The sequence below is a fragment of the Octopus sinensis genome, linkage group LG2, assembly GCF_006345805.1.
Source record: "Octopus sinensis linkage group LG2, ASM634580v1, whole genome shotgun sequence".
NCBI classification, from domain to species: Eukaryota; Metazoa; Mollusca; class Cephalopoda; order Octopoda; family Octopodidae; genus Octopus; species Octopus sinensis.
The window spans coordinates 184,258,351-184,276,835 of NC_042998.1; the positions used below are offsets into that span (position 1 = coordinate 184,258,351).

The 18,485-nt window shown below is 33.9% G+C and overlaps 1 protein-coding gene and 1 long non-coding RNA gene across 3 annotated transcripts in view; one reads left to right on the forward strand and one right to left on the reverse strand.

Annotated features, from left to right (window-relative positions):
- Nucleotides 1-8,214, forward strand: part of LOC115226965 (tetraspanin-33-like) — a 194,048-nt gene extending 185,834 nt beyond the window's left edge. For both annotated transcript variants that reach the window (XM_036500532.1, XM_036500533.1), the window contains exons 7-9: nucleotides 1,627-1,674; nucleotides 5,806-5,922; nucleotides 7,061-8,214. In XM_036500532.1, the coding sequence (XP_036356425.1) occupies nucleotides 1,627-1,674; nucleotides 5,806-5,922; nucleotides 7,061-7,144 (249 nt within the window). In that variant the 3' untranslated portion in view covers nucleotides 7,145-8,214. The remainder of the gene's footprint in view (nucleotides 1-1,626; nucleotides 1,675-5,805; nucleotides 5,923-7,060) is intronic.
- On the reverse strand, nucleotides 6-12,489 carry LOC118762146. The gene is made up of 3 exons (XR_004997926.1): nucleotides 11,834-12,489; nucleotides 10,313-10,317; nucleotides 6-17 (listed from the first exon to the last, which is right to left on the reverse strand). It is a non-coding gene; the product is annotated as an uncharacterized LOC118762146 (long non-coding RNA).
- Nucleotides 12,490-18,485: the final 5,996 nt, after the last annotated feature.

Genomic DNA, 18,485 nt, shown 5'->3' on the forward strand with positions numbered 1-18,485 from the left:
ATAAACTCTTGCTTATCCTGTTGTTATCTGCACTCTATGTGTATGGTGTGCCTGCACACCATTGCCCAGGAATAATACAGCTAACGGATACTGATAATATATACGGATTTTTTATCCCTTAGTCGGTTACTATAACTGCTAACTCTGTTTACATATATATATGTCCGAATCAGACACCATGATAGATCGTTAGCCACTACACACATTTTTTTCTCTCCTTGTTTTTTCTGTGTACATTTCTGTAGAAGAGCATAGGCTCGAAACGTAAAAGACTTCTTCTATTCCTGAGCGCTATACTAATACATCTGTTTGTTTTGTACACCACCTGTCTTCGTCTTTTGTATTTTTTCGTAAACTTTCCCTATATATATATATTATATATATATATATATATACACACACATATACAAATATATAAAAAGACAACGCTCTTATTATTATATTAGGAGATTATACATACATTTTAATACTTTACAGTATACTTACATATATATATACATAATTCTATCCATCAATCTAAAACAACAGGATTACTAAAGGAAGACCAGAATTTAAGAGAAGAAAAAAACCAAAAGGTCTCATGATATTCATTGAAGGATTTTATCTCATATTCTAATTTTAAAAATCATCTCTGGCTAATTGTTGAGAGAACGTTGGTGTTGTGTTGGCAGAGGTTTGCACTCTCTGAATACTCTTGTTATAGATTGTTTTATAACAAACGTTCTTGGCTGCAGAGGAATTATTCTAAATTCTTCAGTTCATCTGAATAATACAACATTTCTTCTGAACAAGAACTATCCAAATCTATTGAACAGAAAACTATTTCTTTATTTGCTTAATTTTGTAAAACCTGAGCTCATTACAAATCTTGGGAGCCATATACACCACTAAAAGACATTTGATTCTTACTGTGGTTGTCTGCACTTTAAAAATGATATATTCCATATTGTATATTATATGTTCTTCTTACTTAACTATTTGTTAATGGCTTTAGTGTTTAATGTAAAAGAAATAATCAGTGGGTGAGGGACCAATATCTACAGACTTTTATTGACTGGAAATAGCAGTAACTGAGTGAACTTAGTGTAGTAAGTATTAAAATGGAATTGTTACGTGTTATTGAGGTTAGAGTAGAATGTGCATCGAAGAGGACAGTGGAATACAGATCAGGGAATTGAGGTTATTGGATAAAATGTTTTATTTAAAGATTGGAAAGTGAGGCATAAAATTAAAATTGGTTTATAGACAGTAGTGGTCTCATCTGAGGTGGCATAGAATTAACATATCAGGGAGGAGAGGCCATTGTTGTTTCAACTTATCTTTATTTGAAATAGTCTTGAATTTGTATTTGCTATACAGAGTTCAAATCCTTCTGTCAAGGGTACTTTTTGTCAATTAGGATTAATAAACTTTGATATAAAAGGGTCATTTCAAAGACTGATAATTTTTCTTTTCTAATCTATGTCAAGAAAACCCACAGTAACTGAAATTATCTTTGTATAAAATTTAGGATAAAGACCTTCTAGGAAAATTTAAAATTACATGTATAAAATAGCTACCATTTGATAGCTTTTACTTGATATTTCCTATTAGATATTTTTAATTTGATATCATCTTTTACTTTAGGGTGATTTAAGAAATGAAATGTGTGGCTTTGATATCACAGATAAAGAGGTAAGTGAAAGTTTCTTCTCTTTTTATGTAAATATATTTGAAAGAGTTCATGTATGTTTAAGCTTAGGCTTGTGTGGTTTTTTTTATATATAAGCTAGTTCTTATATTCATGTAAGTGTATGCACATGTGGTAATGTGTGTAACAAGATGAGAGTTCAGGAACACTGGAGGGGTGTCTGGTCTTATCTCGTCACATACAAGTCGAAGAAAAGGAACCAAAATCCGGCTGTCTTCAATAACAATAAATAGTAGTTTATTCTTCGGGTTCACAAGTAAAATATATACATATATATTTCTTATGGGCGAACCGGCAGCCAAGTCCACAGGACTGTTTACAAATGTTCACTTGGGCGAGCCAAGAGGATACGGTGTTTGTTCCCGCTTCAAAAAGAGAGCTTCTCTGTGCGTAGGGTTTTCCCTGAGAGAAGTCTTAACCACGTCCGCTCGTTAGCGCTGCTCTTCCAAAAAAGACCAATTTAGTGGTAACACTTTCAGGTTGCAGTTCCTGTGCATGCACATGAGGGAACTTCTGGCAGCCTACCAGAAGTAATCCAATTCTGCGCATGTGCGCTGAAACTTCCACAGTAGCGTTGCTACATGTGCACACTTGAACATAAGTTAAGAAGATATACCTGCCTATATGATGATTTCATGGTACATGGGCAGGAGAAACATCATAGCCAAGACCAGAAACATTGGTGGTAACATGGGCCCTTGTCTCTCAATTACCTTTGTTCCTATAACGGTGCAAACAGGTCATGAGCATAGAGGTGACCAATAATAGCTAGTGATCAAGTGGAGTCTGCATGGATTTCTAGATATTGATGGCTCCCAAAGAGCAAAAGTTATTCTAGGAGTTATAGTCATAATAGAAGCAGTGAAGTACAGGAAGAAAACTCCTTTTCTATATGTGTGGGAAACTGAACAACATAAGAACCTGTTATAAAGAGTAAAGAGTAGGAAGTACATCGCTTTAGACAATCATGGCTGCAACAGCAACAGCAGGAGGCGCAATGGCCCAGTGGTTAGGGCAGCGGACTCACGGTTGGAGGATCATGGTTTCGATTCCCAGACCGGGCGTTGTGTGTGTTTATTGAGCAAAAACACCTAAAGCTCCACGAGGCTCCAGCAGGGGGTGGTGGCGACCCCTGTTGTATTCTTTCGCCCCAACTTTCGCTCACTCTTTCTTCCTGTTTCTCAACCCCGACTTCCTACGCATATTCATCCATCCATCGATGTTCTCGGTGTCGGGGGTTGACCTGCTTTCTTTTCTGTGGGTCTTACGAATAGCAAAGGACCACGTTTCAAACTTCTCCCATCTTGCGAGCTCTGGGATGAAGACCGTTCGCTCAACAGCAACAGCAACAGCACTATCAGTTGAAACTTCTTGGATTGCCAAGGAAGAAATAAACATAATCGCTTCATCTTCATTGCTTCTAGTACTGGGAGTCAAAGTCAATGAGGTAAGTGAGAAGATGAATGGTCTCCTTCACCATCACAATGACAATCAGAGACTGCAATTTCGGGCCATTATGTTAAGGAATAAAGAGAAGATGGAGTCTGGATAAAATTCCTGCAGAAACCACCCTAAAGTCAAACAAGGATGCTGGGAGCTCTAAAAATTTTTTTTTTAAATCCAGCTGGGAGAAACTAAACTTTCCAAACTGACAACCAGAACTTCATAATCAGCCAAAATGTTGTGTTAACAACAAACAAGTTGAGGACAAATATCCATCAATTGTAAATAATGTAAATAATGTACATAATTCCTCATCTTTTAAATATAGAACTGTAATACATACATACATACTCACATACACATACACACAGGCACACAGATACAGACACACATACATACATGCATACACATACATACATACATACATACATACATACATACGTACGTACGTACGTACGTACGTACGTACATACATACATACATACATACATACATACATACATACATACACATACATACATACATACGTACGTACGTACGTACGTACGTACATACATACATACATACATACATACATACATACATACATACATACATACATACATACATACATACATACATACATACCTTGTTGATGCTGACATTCCAATGAAGCAGCCTTGGATCTAGGTTAGAAATTGATTCTTTCTCAATTGGCAAGAAATCTTAAGAAATAAAACTGAATAATGACATGCATACATACATACATACATACATACATACATACATACATACATACATACATACGAATATACACATATAGATACATACATACTCACACAAATAGAAGCATAAATACATACATCTATATATACATACGCTAACATATATAAGGATTTATTTTTTTTTACACTTTTTGACTATGTCCATTAGTATTTTAAAATGAGTTGGTGGTTATGGTCATATTTATAATGGAGACCAATATCGAAACTAAAGATGAGATGCTGTCTGACATTTTGAATGATGAAATTGCACAGTGGAAATATTACAAAACGAAAGTGTATATATGGCACAGTGAATATATGGCTCTGATCTTCCTATTACCAGAACATTGTATGAGATGAATAATTGAAAAATAAATATTTTATTTATGAGTATGTCATTATTTTATGAATCAATAACATTAGCAATGCCAGATCAATAATGTCCATTATACACGAATGCCATCATAACAGTTTATTTATTTATTTATTTGTGTATGTATTTTAAGATGTGATAGCTCCTCGTTTTGAATTTTCCATTAAATTTATTTTTGTATGTGCTATCAGATGAATTGTTTGGAAACAGGTTTAAAAGTGCTAGACATTTGTCCATGACACACTGAATATTTTCTTTTCACATTTTTTTCAGCTTTTTGCCAAACACATTCCACCATTCTTATGTATTAACTTAAACAGGTTGATATTAGTCCATAAAATGTTATCATATCAAATGCTGAAAAAATTTACTTATCAAATAGGTTTTAACCAAAAAGAGATTTGCTTCAATTTGTTTGTTATTTATAACATGCTTGTGTTAATTATAATACATACTTTTTTTTTATTGTTGGATATTAGATTTATTTATCATCCCATTCGATCGTGGCCATTGCTAGCCTCATCTGGCCCCTGTGCCGGTGGCACGTAAAAAGCACCATCTGATCGTGGCCGTTGCCAGCCTCGTCTGGCACCTGTGCAGGTGGCACGTAAAAAGCACCCACTACACTCACGGAGTGGTTGGTATTAGGAAGGGCATCCAGCTGTAAAAACTCTGCCAGATCAGACTGGGCCTGGCGCAGCCTTCTGGCTTCCCAGACCCCAGTTGAACCGTCCAACCCATGCTAGCATGGAAAACGGACGTTAAACGATGATAATGATGATGATGATGATTTCTCATAGAGAAAATGGTCTACAGATCAGTAAAGGACCATAGAAACGTAACAAGAGCAATAAACAAAAAATATACATCTTCCTTTCGGTTCATGACATTGACCTCTTCTTTACAATCAAAAGATAATAGGAAAGTCTAAAACTCAAACACCTAGTGCCAGACAAAATTACAAACATCTAAGACATCTAGACTCTGAAACAGTCACTGAAGCAATCTAAAAGCTTGGCATGATTATAATAATTCTAGACCCAAGCAAAAACCTTCATAAAGTGATTTTATTAAGACCTAAAGGTTAATCCCTGACATAGCGTTTCTTCCAGATTTTTACATCTTGAATTAAAATTCTGTTGAGGTTGAGTATACCTTTAATGCTATTGAAGTTGATAAAATAAGTACCAGTCAAGTACTGGGGTTGATGTAATTGACTTGTCCCTACCCTCAAAAATGTTCTGGCCTTGAATGAATTTTTTATGCTTAAAATGAAGCATCACATATATAAATGGTTATCATTATTATTTAAATTTCAAAGACAGCAAACTGGCAGAATTTTTAGTACACCAGGTGAAATGCTTAGTAGGTTTTCATCCAACTTTATGTTCTGAGTTCAAATTCTACTGGGGTCGACTTTGCCTTTTATCCTTTCAGGATTGATAAAATAAGTACCAGTTGGGTAGTGGGGGGGAGGTCAATGTTATTGAAATACCTTTCCCCCAAAATTGCTGGCCTTGTACCAAAATTTGAAACCATTATTATTTAAATTTCAGAGACATGCAGTTAATCATCGAATCTACACTCAAGGCTGTCTTAAAGGCTTTCGGAACTGGTTTCATAAGAATGAGATCCTCATCACCATTCTAGCAGCTTTGTTTATTGCCCCACAGGTAAGTACACTCATATATATTTTCATTATGTTGCAACATTTCCAGTTTAGACCTAGTAACTTATATGTTACTTTAAATAAAACCAGCCCAGGAGAGTTACTCTCATGTTCGTGCTTGTTCTTAATGTGTTTTCGTGGTTAGTGCCACTGTTGCCCACTTGCCAATTTTATTAGCAGCTGTTTTGAAATGTTAGTGTCTTTGTTCAGATACCATTCTGCTTTTCCTAAAATCAGTATCCTTAAAACAAAAATCTCCCAATATCTGAAACAGTTAAAATAATTATAGTGGAATTGCATAATTGTTTCAACATCAGAAAGTTCCTTGAAATATTGGGTTGTCTGGAAAGTTCATGCCAATTTATAGTAGCTTACCTTTTGACTTATTTTAGAACATGGTTGAGTCCATGAAATAGAATTTGACTACACCTCCATTTAGAGCACAGTTTATGCTATCTTTTCGTGGAAGAAGGTTTATGTTCCTATAACCTGTGTTAATTCTGTAACCCTTTAAAATGGAAGATAAGAAAGTTCATTTTCGGCACTTGATGCTTTGGGAACCAGACAAAAATTGCTGCAGCTTGCTGGGATGTGTTACCCCAGCCTCCATATTCGCCAGATATTGCTCCTTCGGATTTCCACTTATACTGTTACCCATCTGTTGCCACTCTTTTCCAAGGATAAAGTTGTCTCCTTGGAGTTCATAGTCTTGCCAACCATATGATGGCCTCACTAGTGCTGGTACAGGTTATAAGCACCCAGTATGGTCTGTAAAGTGGTTGGCTTTAGGAAGGGCATCCAGCCATAAAAACCATGCCCTAGCAGACACTAAAGCATGAAGCATTTCTTCAGCCCATTGGATCTGTCAAACTGTCCAACCATGCCAATATGAAACATGAATGTTAATAATGATTTAAGATTGATTTGGAATTATAAAACTTGTATTTTTAATACATACATATATATATGTATGTATTATGTATATATGTATATATGTATGTATGTATGTATGTATGTATGTATGTATGTATGTATGTATGTATGTATGTATGTATGTATAAAACATGATTAACAATTTTTCATTAGCAGTTTCCCCAGATTCTAAAATCCCTTATTAAAATTTCACAATTTTTTCTTTGCAGATAGCCATTGTTTTATTAGCAAGAACTCAAGTCAAATTCATGAGATATAAAAAAGCAGCAGTTAAACCACCTACACAGCTTTGATATACGCTTGGAAAACCAAATAATTAGTAACAAATTAAAAAGCAAGTGATATCATGAGGGCACAAACACTGAACCCCATTTGCATGTTCTGTGTGAAGACAATAAGAAAGGGGAATATTTAGGAACAAGGATATTGAAGTAATTAATAAAAAGCAGCAAAACATTTTCTGTCACCAAGTAATTAATATTAATTACAAATCTTCCAAAAATTTTGTTTGAAATTGGTGTTCATTTTTCCATTTACTGTAACAACTAATTCTAAAAACCTTACAGAGAGAAGAAGGAAAACTGAAGTCAATGCTTGAATTTATTTCAAAGTGATGTATAATTTATTTTAAAAACAAATATGTGATATTGTCTAGGGAGAACGTAATGGAAAAATTGCGAATGATTTTCATCAATAATATAATATAATATAATATAATATAATATAATATAATATAATATAATATATATATAATATAATATGATATAATATAATAGGTTCTACACACATAGCGAGTCCTTTATCCAGACAATGTTTGTGGTTTTTATGTGTTTAAAAACACTTGTCTTTAACTCTGTGTGAGTGTGTGTGTGTGTGTGTGTGTGTGTGTGTGTGTGTGTGTGTACATGTGCAAATAGAGTAAGACCAAAATGAGAATTTTTGCTGGGCTTCTCCTTGAATTAATGGTTATTTATTGGCATTGCAAATAAAATTCTTTTTATGAATTTTAGATATTTTATGAAGATTTACTATCAATAATGAGAATTTTAATGTTTCTTGAGACAAATTATTGCTATTAGCTGGATACTGAATGGAATAACTTCAGACAGTGATCTAAAAAGTATATTTAATATACTTATTTATTTATTTTGTATTTCTATCTAAAATGTCGCACTTATTTCAGCTGTCTAGAATTTAAGTTTCCATTTCTATCCAGTTATTCCTTATTATCACTAATGATAGATAACAAGTTCCAATTGTTAATTTTTAATAAATGCTTAAAATTTGAACACAATTCCTACTCCAAAGCATAACATAAGAAGTTTACCAATGACAATAAAAGTAACTATTGTCAAGAGAAAAATAAAATTTAATCAAATTGTGCAAAAACAAAAAAAAAAATGTAAATTAAACATTCCCATAATATATGATAACGGTAAAAATAATTCATTCTGATATGTGCTTTACCATATTTGAGTCTTTCATAGCTTACTAATTAACCCTTTCATTACCGTATTTATTTTGAGATGCTCTGTGTCTCATTCAGTTAATTTTAAATATAATAAAGAATTTAGTAAAGGAACTTAGTTATCATTAAACTAGTGTTGGGAACATAAGTTGTGACTAAGGTTTGGTGGAAAATTTTAATTCAATACTTATGAAAGTAAGACATTTGTACTACAGAGCCAGAGGCGGTTTTGGTCGGGTTGGTATCAAAAGGGTTAAAGAATCATTTTAGGGATTTAAATGATTTTATTCTATCAAGGTTACAGTGTTATAATTACAGTTTTAGCATCAAAGGCTGTGTTTGTTGCTAGTCTATGGGCTTACTAGCTTCATATGGTGCTTAATGTAATGATCTACTCTTTGTAGTAGAAAAATGCAACTGGACTTATTTTCTTTAGTTAGTTTCAAGCTTCAATGAAACTAACTTATATTTAACAGGATGCTTCACAGACAGGTGCAAGATATGGTTATATCTTTCTGAGTAGTATCTTTTTTTCAAGAATTTTAAATATAACTTTAGTCAACAATATCTTATACAAGTGGTATATATGCATATACCCAAACACAGGAATTTATACAGAATTTTACCTATGCTTGTTTTTTTTTTTAAAAAGCATGCATTTTAATATATATATTTGTCCATACACATTATGGTTTGATACCTTTGGTCAGGAAGTGCTAGCATAGCTGGGCAGGTCATCTCAAGTATCGCATGTCACCAATCCTCTTGGTCTTTTGTCATCTCTTCTATGAGGCTCCACTTCATGAGATCAGCCTTCTCACCCCCACCACACACACACACACACACACACACACACACACTCACACGCAGTCTCTCTCTCACACACACACACACACACACACACACACACACACACACACACTCACACGCAGTCTTTCTCACACACACACACACATTTATGCTGCCTGCATGTTCATACATAATTGAATTTTTCAGTATTGGATATAAAGCTTCATCAGTTAGTGGAAAACCAGTAACAGCATTGTCTCTAGAAAGTTTCACTGGCTTTCTAGGACTACATTGATCACCTTAACTTAACTAAACCCAAATAGAATTATTATGTTAAAGTGTTATGTTTTATTGTTTGTGTTGGCCTTGTTGAGTTTTATTACCAGTCATGGGTGCCAATGACACATTTTAATAGGTCAAATGACAGGACCATATTATCTTACTAGTATTTATTTTACTAATCCTTACAATATGAAAAACAAAAATTTAAACATCAGTAATGTTAGATGCTAAATTTAACTTTAAAATATTGGTCAAGAAATTATATACAAATAAATGCTTAGGTAGGGTTTTTTAGTCAGTATTCTACTAGTCAGGCTTTTGGAAAAGATACTAAAATACAAACATTCCAATATTCAATAATCCAACCACTCTTTATACAAAATCTACAACAAATTAATATAACTTACAAAAGAAGTGGCTTTAGGAGGACATAAACCAACAACAATTGTCAAGTGATGAGAGACAAACACAAACACAAAGCTGCATGCACATGCATACAAACATACAAACATACATACATACATACATACATACATACAAACATACATTCCTTCATACATACAGACAGACAGACATTCATACACATGCACAAACATGTATGCCTTATAATTTTATGTAAAAGTTAGGTTCCAAACAGCAGCTTCATAATAAAATAAGCAGAATATTTTGTAGAAATATAGTCATAAAAGGAGTTAAGGAGCTAAATGCTAGAACAACCATCTCATACTGTAGTCTTAGCAACCAAATATTTAATGAGTTCACATTAAAACATGCTCAAACAGGCTTGAATTTTACGATTCTGAAGATGTCAGTACTGCACTTCAGAACATCTTCAATTCAATCTGGGCCACATGTGATGCATCAGTATCATACAAATGCTATAAAAATCCCAAGAGTGCAATTTGGGAATGCCAGATCAGACTGGGCCTGGCACAGCCTTCTGGCTTCCCAGACCCCAGTTGAACTGTCCAACCCATGCTAGCATGGAAAACGGACGTTAAACGATGATGATAATGATGATGCAATTCAACTTGCCGGGAAAGAATGTCATGATGCTGAACAGGAACATGGATTACATAGAAGAGGGAAAAGAAGAAAACACAACAGATCATCTGACCATCTCATGTAGGTGACAAAAAAAGGCATTGCTTGAACTTGAACAATATATAGCAACCAACCCTGACAGCAATGCATTCTGGAAACGTACATTTGAAGCAAAACCTCACTCTCCAGTTGGCTTTCTTTGCAATCCCCACACAGGTCAAATTACTAATGACCCCAAAAAATATACAGAACTTAGGGCTGAAAGCTATACTGGCATTTTAACTGTTGAAAATCCAAATGTACCATCTCCACCTCTGATACCAAATTCTATAACATCTGTGGAATTTACACCTGCAATGCTGCTATGTCACCTTAAGAATAAGCGCAACTATGCCTCTCGTGGCCTTAATGGTGTTACTTATCTGCTTCTCAAATGCACTGAGTTCTTTCTTTTGCACTAGTTTTCATTCTCCTTCCAATTCTGCTTTCATAACTGTATCTCTAGAGCAGTGGACAATTGCCAGCTTCATTATCCTGTTCAGAACAGGGTGATCACACATCACCTGCCGACTACTGTCCAGTCAGTCTTATTAGCTGCATTGCTGAACAGATGGAGTTTTGTATCAGAGAAATGCTCTGAAACTTCTGGAGCTTTCACAGCCTGATTTTAACCTCACAATTTGGATTTATTCCTAACTCCAGCTGCTGTAGCCAAAGAAAGTTTTTATAACTGGTTGAAGTCCTTCGTTCTTGGTCAAAAAGAGATAGTCACAGTTCTAGGACATCATTCTTCACCTTAAGAAACAACATCTGGTGTACCTCAGGAATCCGTTTGGACCTTTATTGTTTGTTGGATATATTAATGACATAGATACCGACTTGAAGAATGTTACAGTGTTGAAATATGCAGATGACATCAAACTGTAGCTTGGGAGAAAAAGAACAAACCCTATGTGCTATGATCTTTCCTACAAATGGACTTGGACACAAGCAACAATGGATTACTGACTTGTAACTCAAGCTGGCAATTGACAAGTGTATCACCATGCATTTTGGGAGGAAAAATCCAGCTTTTACAAACTACCAATCTTAAGAAGTTTCTTAGTGAACATGACTGGGACATTATTGGCAACAGGGATTTGCATTGGACAAACTACATCTCTAAAATTGTAAAAACTGCTGAGGGTGTTTTAGCATCACTCAGTAAGACTTTTGTCAGCTGCTCTCCAGTTATCTATCTAAAACTGTATATGACTCTAGTATATCCACATATAGAGTTTGTATCACCAGTCTGAAACACTTATCTCACTCAGCATATCAGTCTTCTGGAAGCTGTTCAGAAACATGCAACCAGACGAGAACTCACCATCAGGCACCTACCATAACCTGAATGTCTTACAGCATAGATACATCAAAGCTCTAAAGTCTGGCAACTGACTTCACGGACACTCACAAGATTATCCATCATCTTTCCAACAACAACCTTGAGCACCTTGAATTCAATAATACGACCAACACTCAAGGACCATGCTTACTAAATCAAGAAACAACAAGGCACCCATGACTTTCAGAAGCATTTCTTCATGTTCAGAATTCCTGAAGCATGGAATAATCTACCCGCATCAGTTGTCATCTGTTGGGACACTACATCTTTCAAAACTTCCAAGATTCCTGAAATTCACCGGCAGTACACCTGATATCCCCTGCCTATTTTCTTTAAATATCTTACTCACTGTTCACTTCTTGTGCACACCCTATGTACTGTTCTTGCAGTTCTGGCTGATTTTTTTGATGAGTTGTAGTACACCTGACCTCTGTATACAATAAGTTTATTATATTATATATTACTTGTTGAAACCTTTTGGATTGATTCCAAATAATCAACTGACTACTCTGACAGGTTTAGTGTAGTTATTCATCAAATTTATATATAAACTAGACAGGTTTTAAAAAGAGTAGTTTTTGTCAACATCTAGAGAAAGAACCACATCAACAAAAAAACTTATAAATAATATTGATAAAATGTATAATTTTACATACTATAGTAATAATGTATTGCTAACATTTGTATGAGTCAAAACAGAGGCAGCATTCTCGCAGATTAGAAAATTTATATATTTTTTTAAGTACATATGTATGATAAATATTAATAACAAAATATAATAAAGATGTGATAATACATAGCAATTATTGATGAATGTGAAAAGCAACAAAAGCAATTCTTAATTAGATGTATAATCAATGAACAAGCAATAGGCCAGAGTATTAGTACTAAAAAAATTATATCAGGGAAATATTCTGTTAAAACAATGAGACATACACAGGTCGCTCAACAATCAGGAGTGAAATATTTGTTCTGTATAACATGAAACATTGTACTAATGCTTTGTTAGCATACCACAAATAATTAACCATTAAAATATTTGGAAATAAATGAAGATAGAGTACATGAAAAAATATGAGTTACAAACATTTTAAAAACTCCTAATAGAGATCAACAAACTTATATGAAATGTAACAAAGTTTAATGAAACATCTAAAAGAAAAAGCACATGCAAACACACACATGTACATATACACACACACATACACATCCATGCAGACAGGCATACAGAATCAAATATATATGTCTAGCAACAAATGATTACAGATTCTTGATACTGTTTTAGTTCCAACAAAAGAGACTAGTCCCTTTGTTAACTGCTTTTATTCTCTTGCGAACGAAACAGCATATAAATATTAAGAAGAAGAATTTACTATTGTTGCTGATAAGAATGTATTATCCTCAATGATTTAATTCCCTGCCAGTTGGATTGGTGCAAGATGCCCACAACAGACACATAGCCTGCCATTTTCCTGCCATTTATACATCCATCCATACATACTTAAGAAACTAATATATACATATCTGGTGATATTGACTGTGTGCATACATTTCTATTTTCTGCACTACTAAATCAACTGTGAAGCTTTCTGTCTAAAAGTTGGTTTCTCTCTTTTCAACATTGAATATATAAACAAAAAAGAAATTAAAATAAAACTAAAAAAATAAATTCATTCATAATTCTATTTACCACTTTACGCACATTAAAGAAGCTAGTAATATTTCAATGCTTAATTAGGCATAAAAAATAGTTTTAATCATAAATCAAATATGAGATGTAAATTATCACAGGAAGATAATTGTCATTGGTTGAGATATGAAGATTGCATTAAAAGATGATCTGTCTAAATAATATTTCTTTTAAAAATCAAAGATATAAAATATTCTCAAATATATGTTCCAGAATATTTTGTTAACATCCCGGGTATTTTTCTTTAACATGTTAAGAATGCTCTCAAAATGCTGATTTGAAAAATAAAAATATTAACAACAACAACAACTACAACAACAACAACGATAATAATAATAATAAAAATAAAAGCACCCTGGGGCCTCAAGAAGTATTGATTTTAACTGATTGAAACGATTCCTTTCAAACGGGGCAAAGTTTACATGTAAACAATAAAAATTTGTAGTAATTTTTAATTGTTATATTTACAAAAATAAATTCAGTTTTTAGAAGCTTTGCCCAACTGGAGTGATGATGATGATGAGGCAGAACCACTCATCTGGGATTCAGCTTTTGTAGTTGATATCTTCAGTTCTTCAGCCTTCATTGACATTTGATAGACACTGATTTGTTAATTGATTAAAAAAAAATTAATAAAAATAGTTGTTCTCCCTTCATTTTTAAATGACCAAATTTTAGAATTTATATTTAGTTGTCTGCTTAATAAATACAATAATTTTAACAAACATATATTTATTGGCACCTTCCAGGCCCAAAGGGCTCAAAAATGAATGATGCTTAGTTCCAGTTTTATGGATTATACATATATATATATATAGGTATTTCATTTCATATCGGCTACCTCTGATGAGTATAGGGTTATATAATTGGATTGTTACCCAGCATTCCCTTGTACCCCTAGTATGAAACCAATTGGTAAGATCAGCTGTGATGAATATAAAATACTGTACACTTTGGATAATATATATATATATATATTGTGGGGAGCTGGAGGGTTGGTTTGTATGGTCAATTTTTCCTTTCCAAAATAAATAATACGACTTGCTATATTTTCATTAAAACTTTGCCAAAATTTTTTTCTCATGCCACAACTACATGTTTGTTTCACTGTAAGAAGTAACCATGATGATCATACTTCAATATGCTGATGAAACTAAATATTATGGATTTGCTTTTTTGCTATCATTTGAGGCAGAATATTTATGAAAGTTGTTATGGGAAACACCATTGTAATTGCTTCTGTCAAATATATTCCAAGGAAAACGGTTCCTTTTGGAAATGATTTTATACTTCATAGAAAAAAAATTCCATTTGTAAATTTGTATGTAACTTACTAAAATTAATTAATGTGCAAACGAGAAAAATCAATTCATATATAGATTTCCTTAGCAAGAAATATGGCGCTTAACTCACTGAAACCAAAATAATTAATTGAAAAAGAATTTTAAAATATTTACTACAAATATTTCAACATTTAAGCATTAAAATTACTAAAACTTCTTCCAATTTTTGGTGATGGAATTTACAATAATAAGTGAAATTGGATATTTTTTTTAAGACTATGAGAATTTAAATTCACATGTACTTTCTTTCCTTGAACAAGTTATGCATTAAAATATTTGCATACAGGAAAAAAAATAAATAAAAGCATAAAAAGAAACCTGAATTGAGACTTTTTCACAATTATGGAATCTAGGATTAACAAAAAAAATGAACAAAATTTCAGCTAAAAATTATACCAATTTATCTTGTCGTTGGAAATTAAACTACATTTTTGCAGGCTTTATAAAGTTTATAGTAAGTATCATAAAAATGGATACTTAAGCAGGAATGAATATTAAGTAAATATCAAAAGAAGAGTACTGAAATCAAAAAACAAAAAGAAAAAGAAAAATGAAAAGAAAAAAGTTAAACAAAAACAAAAAGAAAATGATAAAAGGAAAAGATATAGAAAAAAGTAAACAAATGTATGGAATTTGGTATTGATTTTCATTGCAGTTAATTGCATATCTTCTTTTTCTCTTGAACTGCTGAGAGACATTTGCATTTAACTCTTTCCATTCAAATAAAATTTGTACCCTATGATTACATGACTTCTGAGATTATTTTTTGGGTGAGGTTTACAAATACAAACACACATATATTTAAATGCGCATGTGCATGTGTGTGTGTACGTGTGTGTACCCATATATGCACATGTGTGCTTGTATGTTTGTGCATATTTGATTTCATATGTTGTACATTTGAGGTTATGACATCATGGCATTTTCTATGGTCAACAATATGGATTGGAGTATATTTATTGTGGTATCAGCATGAGAATGGCTGTCTGACTTGTATGAACATCATCTCTACAATAGGCTTTAATTAATCAATATGTTGTTACTGGCTAATCCTGTCATTCCAGCAATGACCATCCTATGATTTTAGAAGTATCTAATGCTACCTTATCTAATACTTTTGCCACTTTTTCAAGATTGTGTAGTGTGATTTTCAGGGGATTTGGCTGCTGTTTCCAACAATTCAAGCTCCTCATTGACTCATAGTTAATCATTATTGACTGTAAAAGTCAATAATGCACTGAAAAATGGTAAGTCTAGAAATTTCAAACTGATGAAATAAAAGCATGCAAATGTTAACAGAATGTCAGAGAAAAGTTAATGCAAGACAGGGTTAGTTTGGGTTGTAGTTTAGGCACAGGCATGGCTTTGTGGTTAAGAAGATCACTTTGCAACTATGTAGTTTCAGGTTCAATCCCCACTACATGGCACCTTGGACAAGTGCCTTTTACTATAGTCCTTAACAGGCAAATGCCTTGTGAATAAATTTGGTAGATGGAAACTGTGGAAGCCCATCATATATATATATATATATATATATATATACCGTGAATCCTCGAGTATAGTCTGCCCTTGAATATAATATGCAGGGGATTTTTAGGGAGCTGTACCTCTGAAAAACCTAAACCTTGTGTATAATACGCACCCCTTCTCTAACTTGAGTCAAGGAGGTCTATATAATATCCTTGGTTTGCAAAAATATATATGGTAACATCCTTTATTATTATTGCATATATAACATAATACAAACGTGTAGCTTTTTTGTGCATTTTGTTTGCAGAAAATAAAGAAATAACAGTAATAAGAGTAATAACGTTTAACAAATGTTGCTTGCTACAAGTTATGGATGATTCTTTTATGACTTCATTGCTTTCAGGCTTAGCTTAAGGTATTTTCGCGTCCGACATCACAAAATGCATCTGAATAAAAATTGCTGGACAACAAATAGTGACTCGGACATTGCTTAGAAAATAATTTTCATTTTTAACCTCGGATATAGTACGCACTAGGGATTTTGACCTTTAAATTTTGGGAAAAAAATGCGGATTATACTTGAGGATTTACGGTATATGTGTGTGTGTGTGTGTGTGTGCACGCGTGTGTCTGTGTGCATGTGTGTATGGATACAATGATACACACATATATATGTATATACACACACATATGTGTGTGTGTATCTTTGTGTTCACCTCCCCCACCCACTGCTTGACAACCAGTGTTAGTTTGTTTACATCCCTATAATGTAGCAATTCAGCAAAAGAGATTGACAGAATAAGTACCAGATACTAAGCAACCAACTTGTGACCTCTATCACCAGCGTGACTTCAATTTAACAGGAGATAAAAGCCTGAACCCAAAACATAGCAATTTGAATACTGAAAACAAAGTTGCTTGCCTTGATTTTCAATCTTCCTCCTTTCTCAATGCAAATTACAAATCTAGGATTAGCTGTATTGGATACCAATCCAGGATTTTGAAGCTGAGGGATGGGATCCATAACCTAGGATAAGAACCTACTCCAAGTACAGTTAGCCACAGTCAGCTGAGCATGGGACTGGTATAAGGCAGGGCAGTCACACTGTAGTAATGACTGAGGTTCCTACCTGCTACCTACTTCATAAGGAGTTGGAGAAACTAAGAGGCTAAGAGTAAAAGAAAGCACAAAATCCCATTGGTGTCAGCCAGCTTGAGAATTTCTGGCTGCTGAATCAATCTCAAATTACATCCTACCATCTTAAAAAAAAGAAAGGAATGATAGATCGGTTAATGTGAAGCTGAAGGCATTACATCATCATCATCATCATCGTTTAATGTCCGCCTTCCATGCTGGCATGGGTTGGATGGTTTGACAGGAGCTGGCCAGGCAGAAGACTACACCAGACTTCACTGTCTGTTTTGGCATTGTTTTATGGCTGGATGCCCTTCCTAACACCAACCACCCAGCAGATTGGACTGAATGGACTGAATTAAAATGATACATTATGATATTGCAAGCCTTTGAGCAGAGATGACCTGCAGCCAAGCAACAACAACAACAAGCAAAACATACTAGCAGCAAAGACAACAACAACAAAAGCAATTCATTGTAATATAAAAATAATGACTAATTGTATACAGTACTGAGGTGCACTAGGGCTAAAGGTAGAGACCCTCTTCAGTCATTAATAACCAGAGAATTGCACAAAGAAAGTTCCCCACCAAGGCACAAGTCCATGCAAGATTGGTTGTGGAAGAGCAGCAGTTGCCCATACATACCAGTCTCCCTTCTCCTTGCCACCTATGTTGTCTAAGATAAAGGCAAATGCCAATACAGCTTGGCAGCACTGATGCTGCAATTCATTTCTACAGCTGAGTGAACTGGTGCAATGTGAAATAAAGTGTCCTACTCAAGAACACAATAAACAGCTCAGTCCAGGAATCAAACTCACAATGTGTAAAACCAGCACTTTAACCAGTGAGTCTTCACTTGTGGTACACTACAACTCATCAAAATGGGTTAAAAATGAGGAAATAAAGCAGTCATAAGTCAGATGAAGAAAGACTGCAATGAAAGCTAAAAGTATACATTTATAGCACACAAAATAAAACCGTAGAAGACAGAAAAATGAACATTAAAAGACTCATAGAGAAGAAAGGG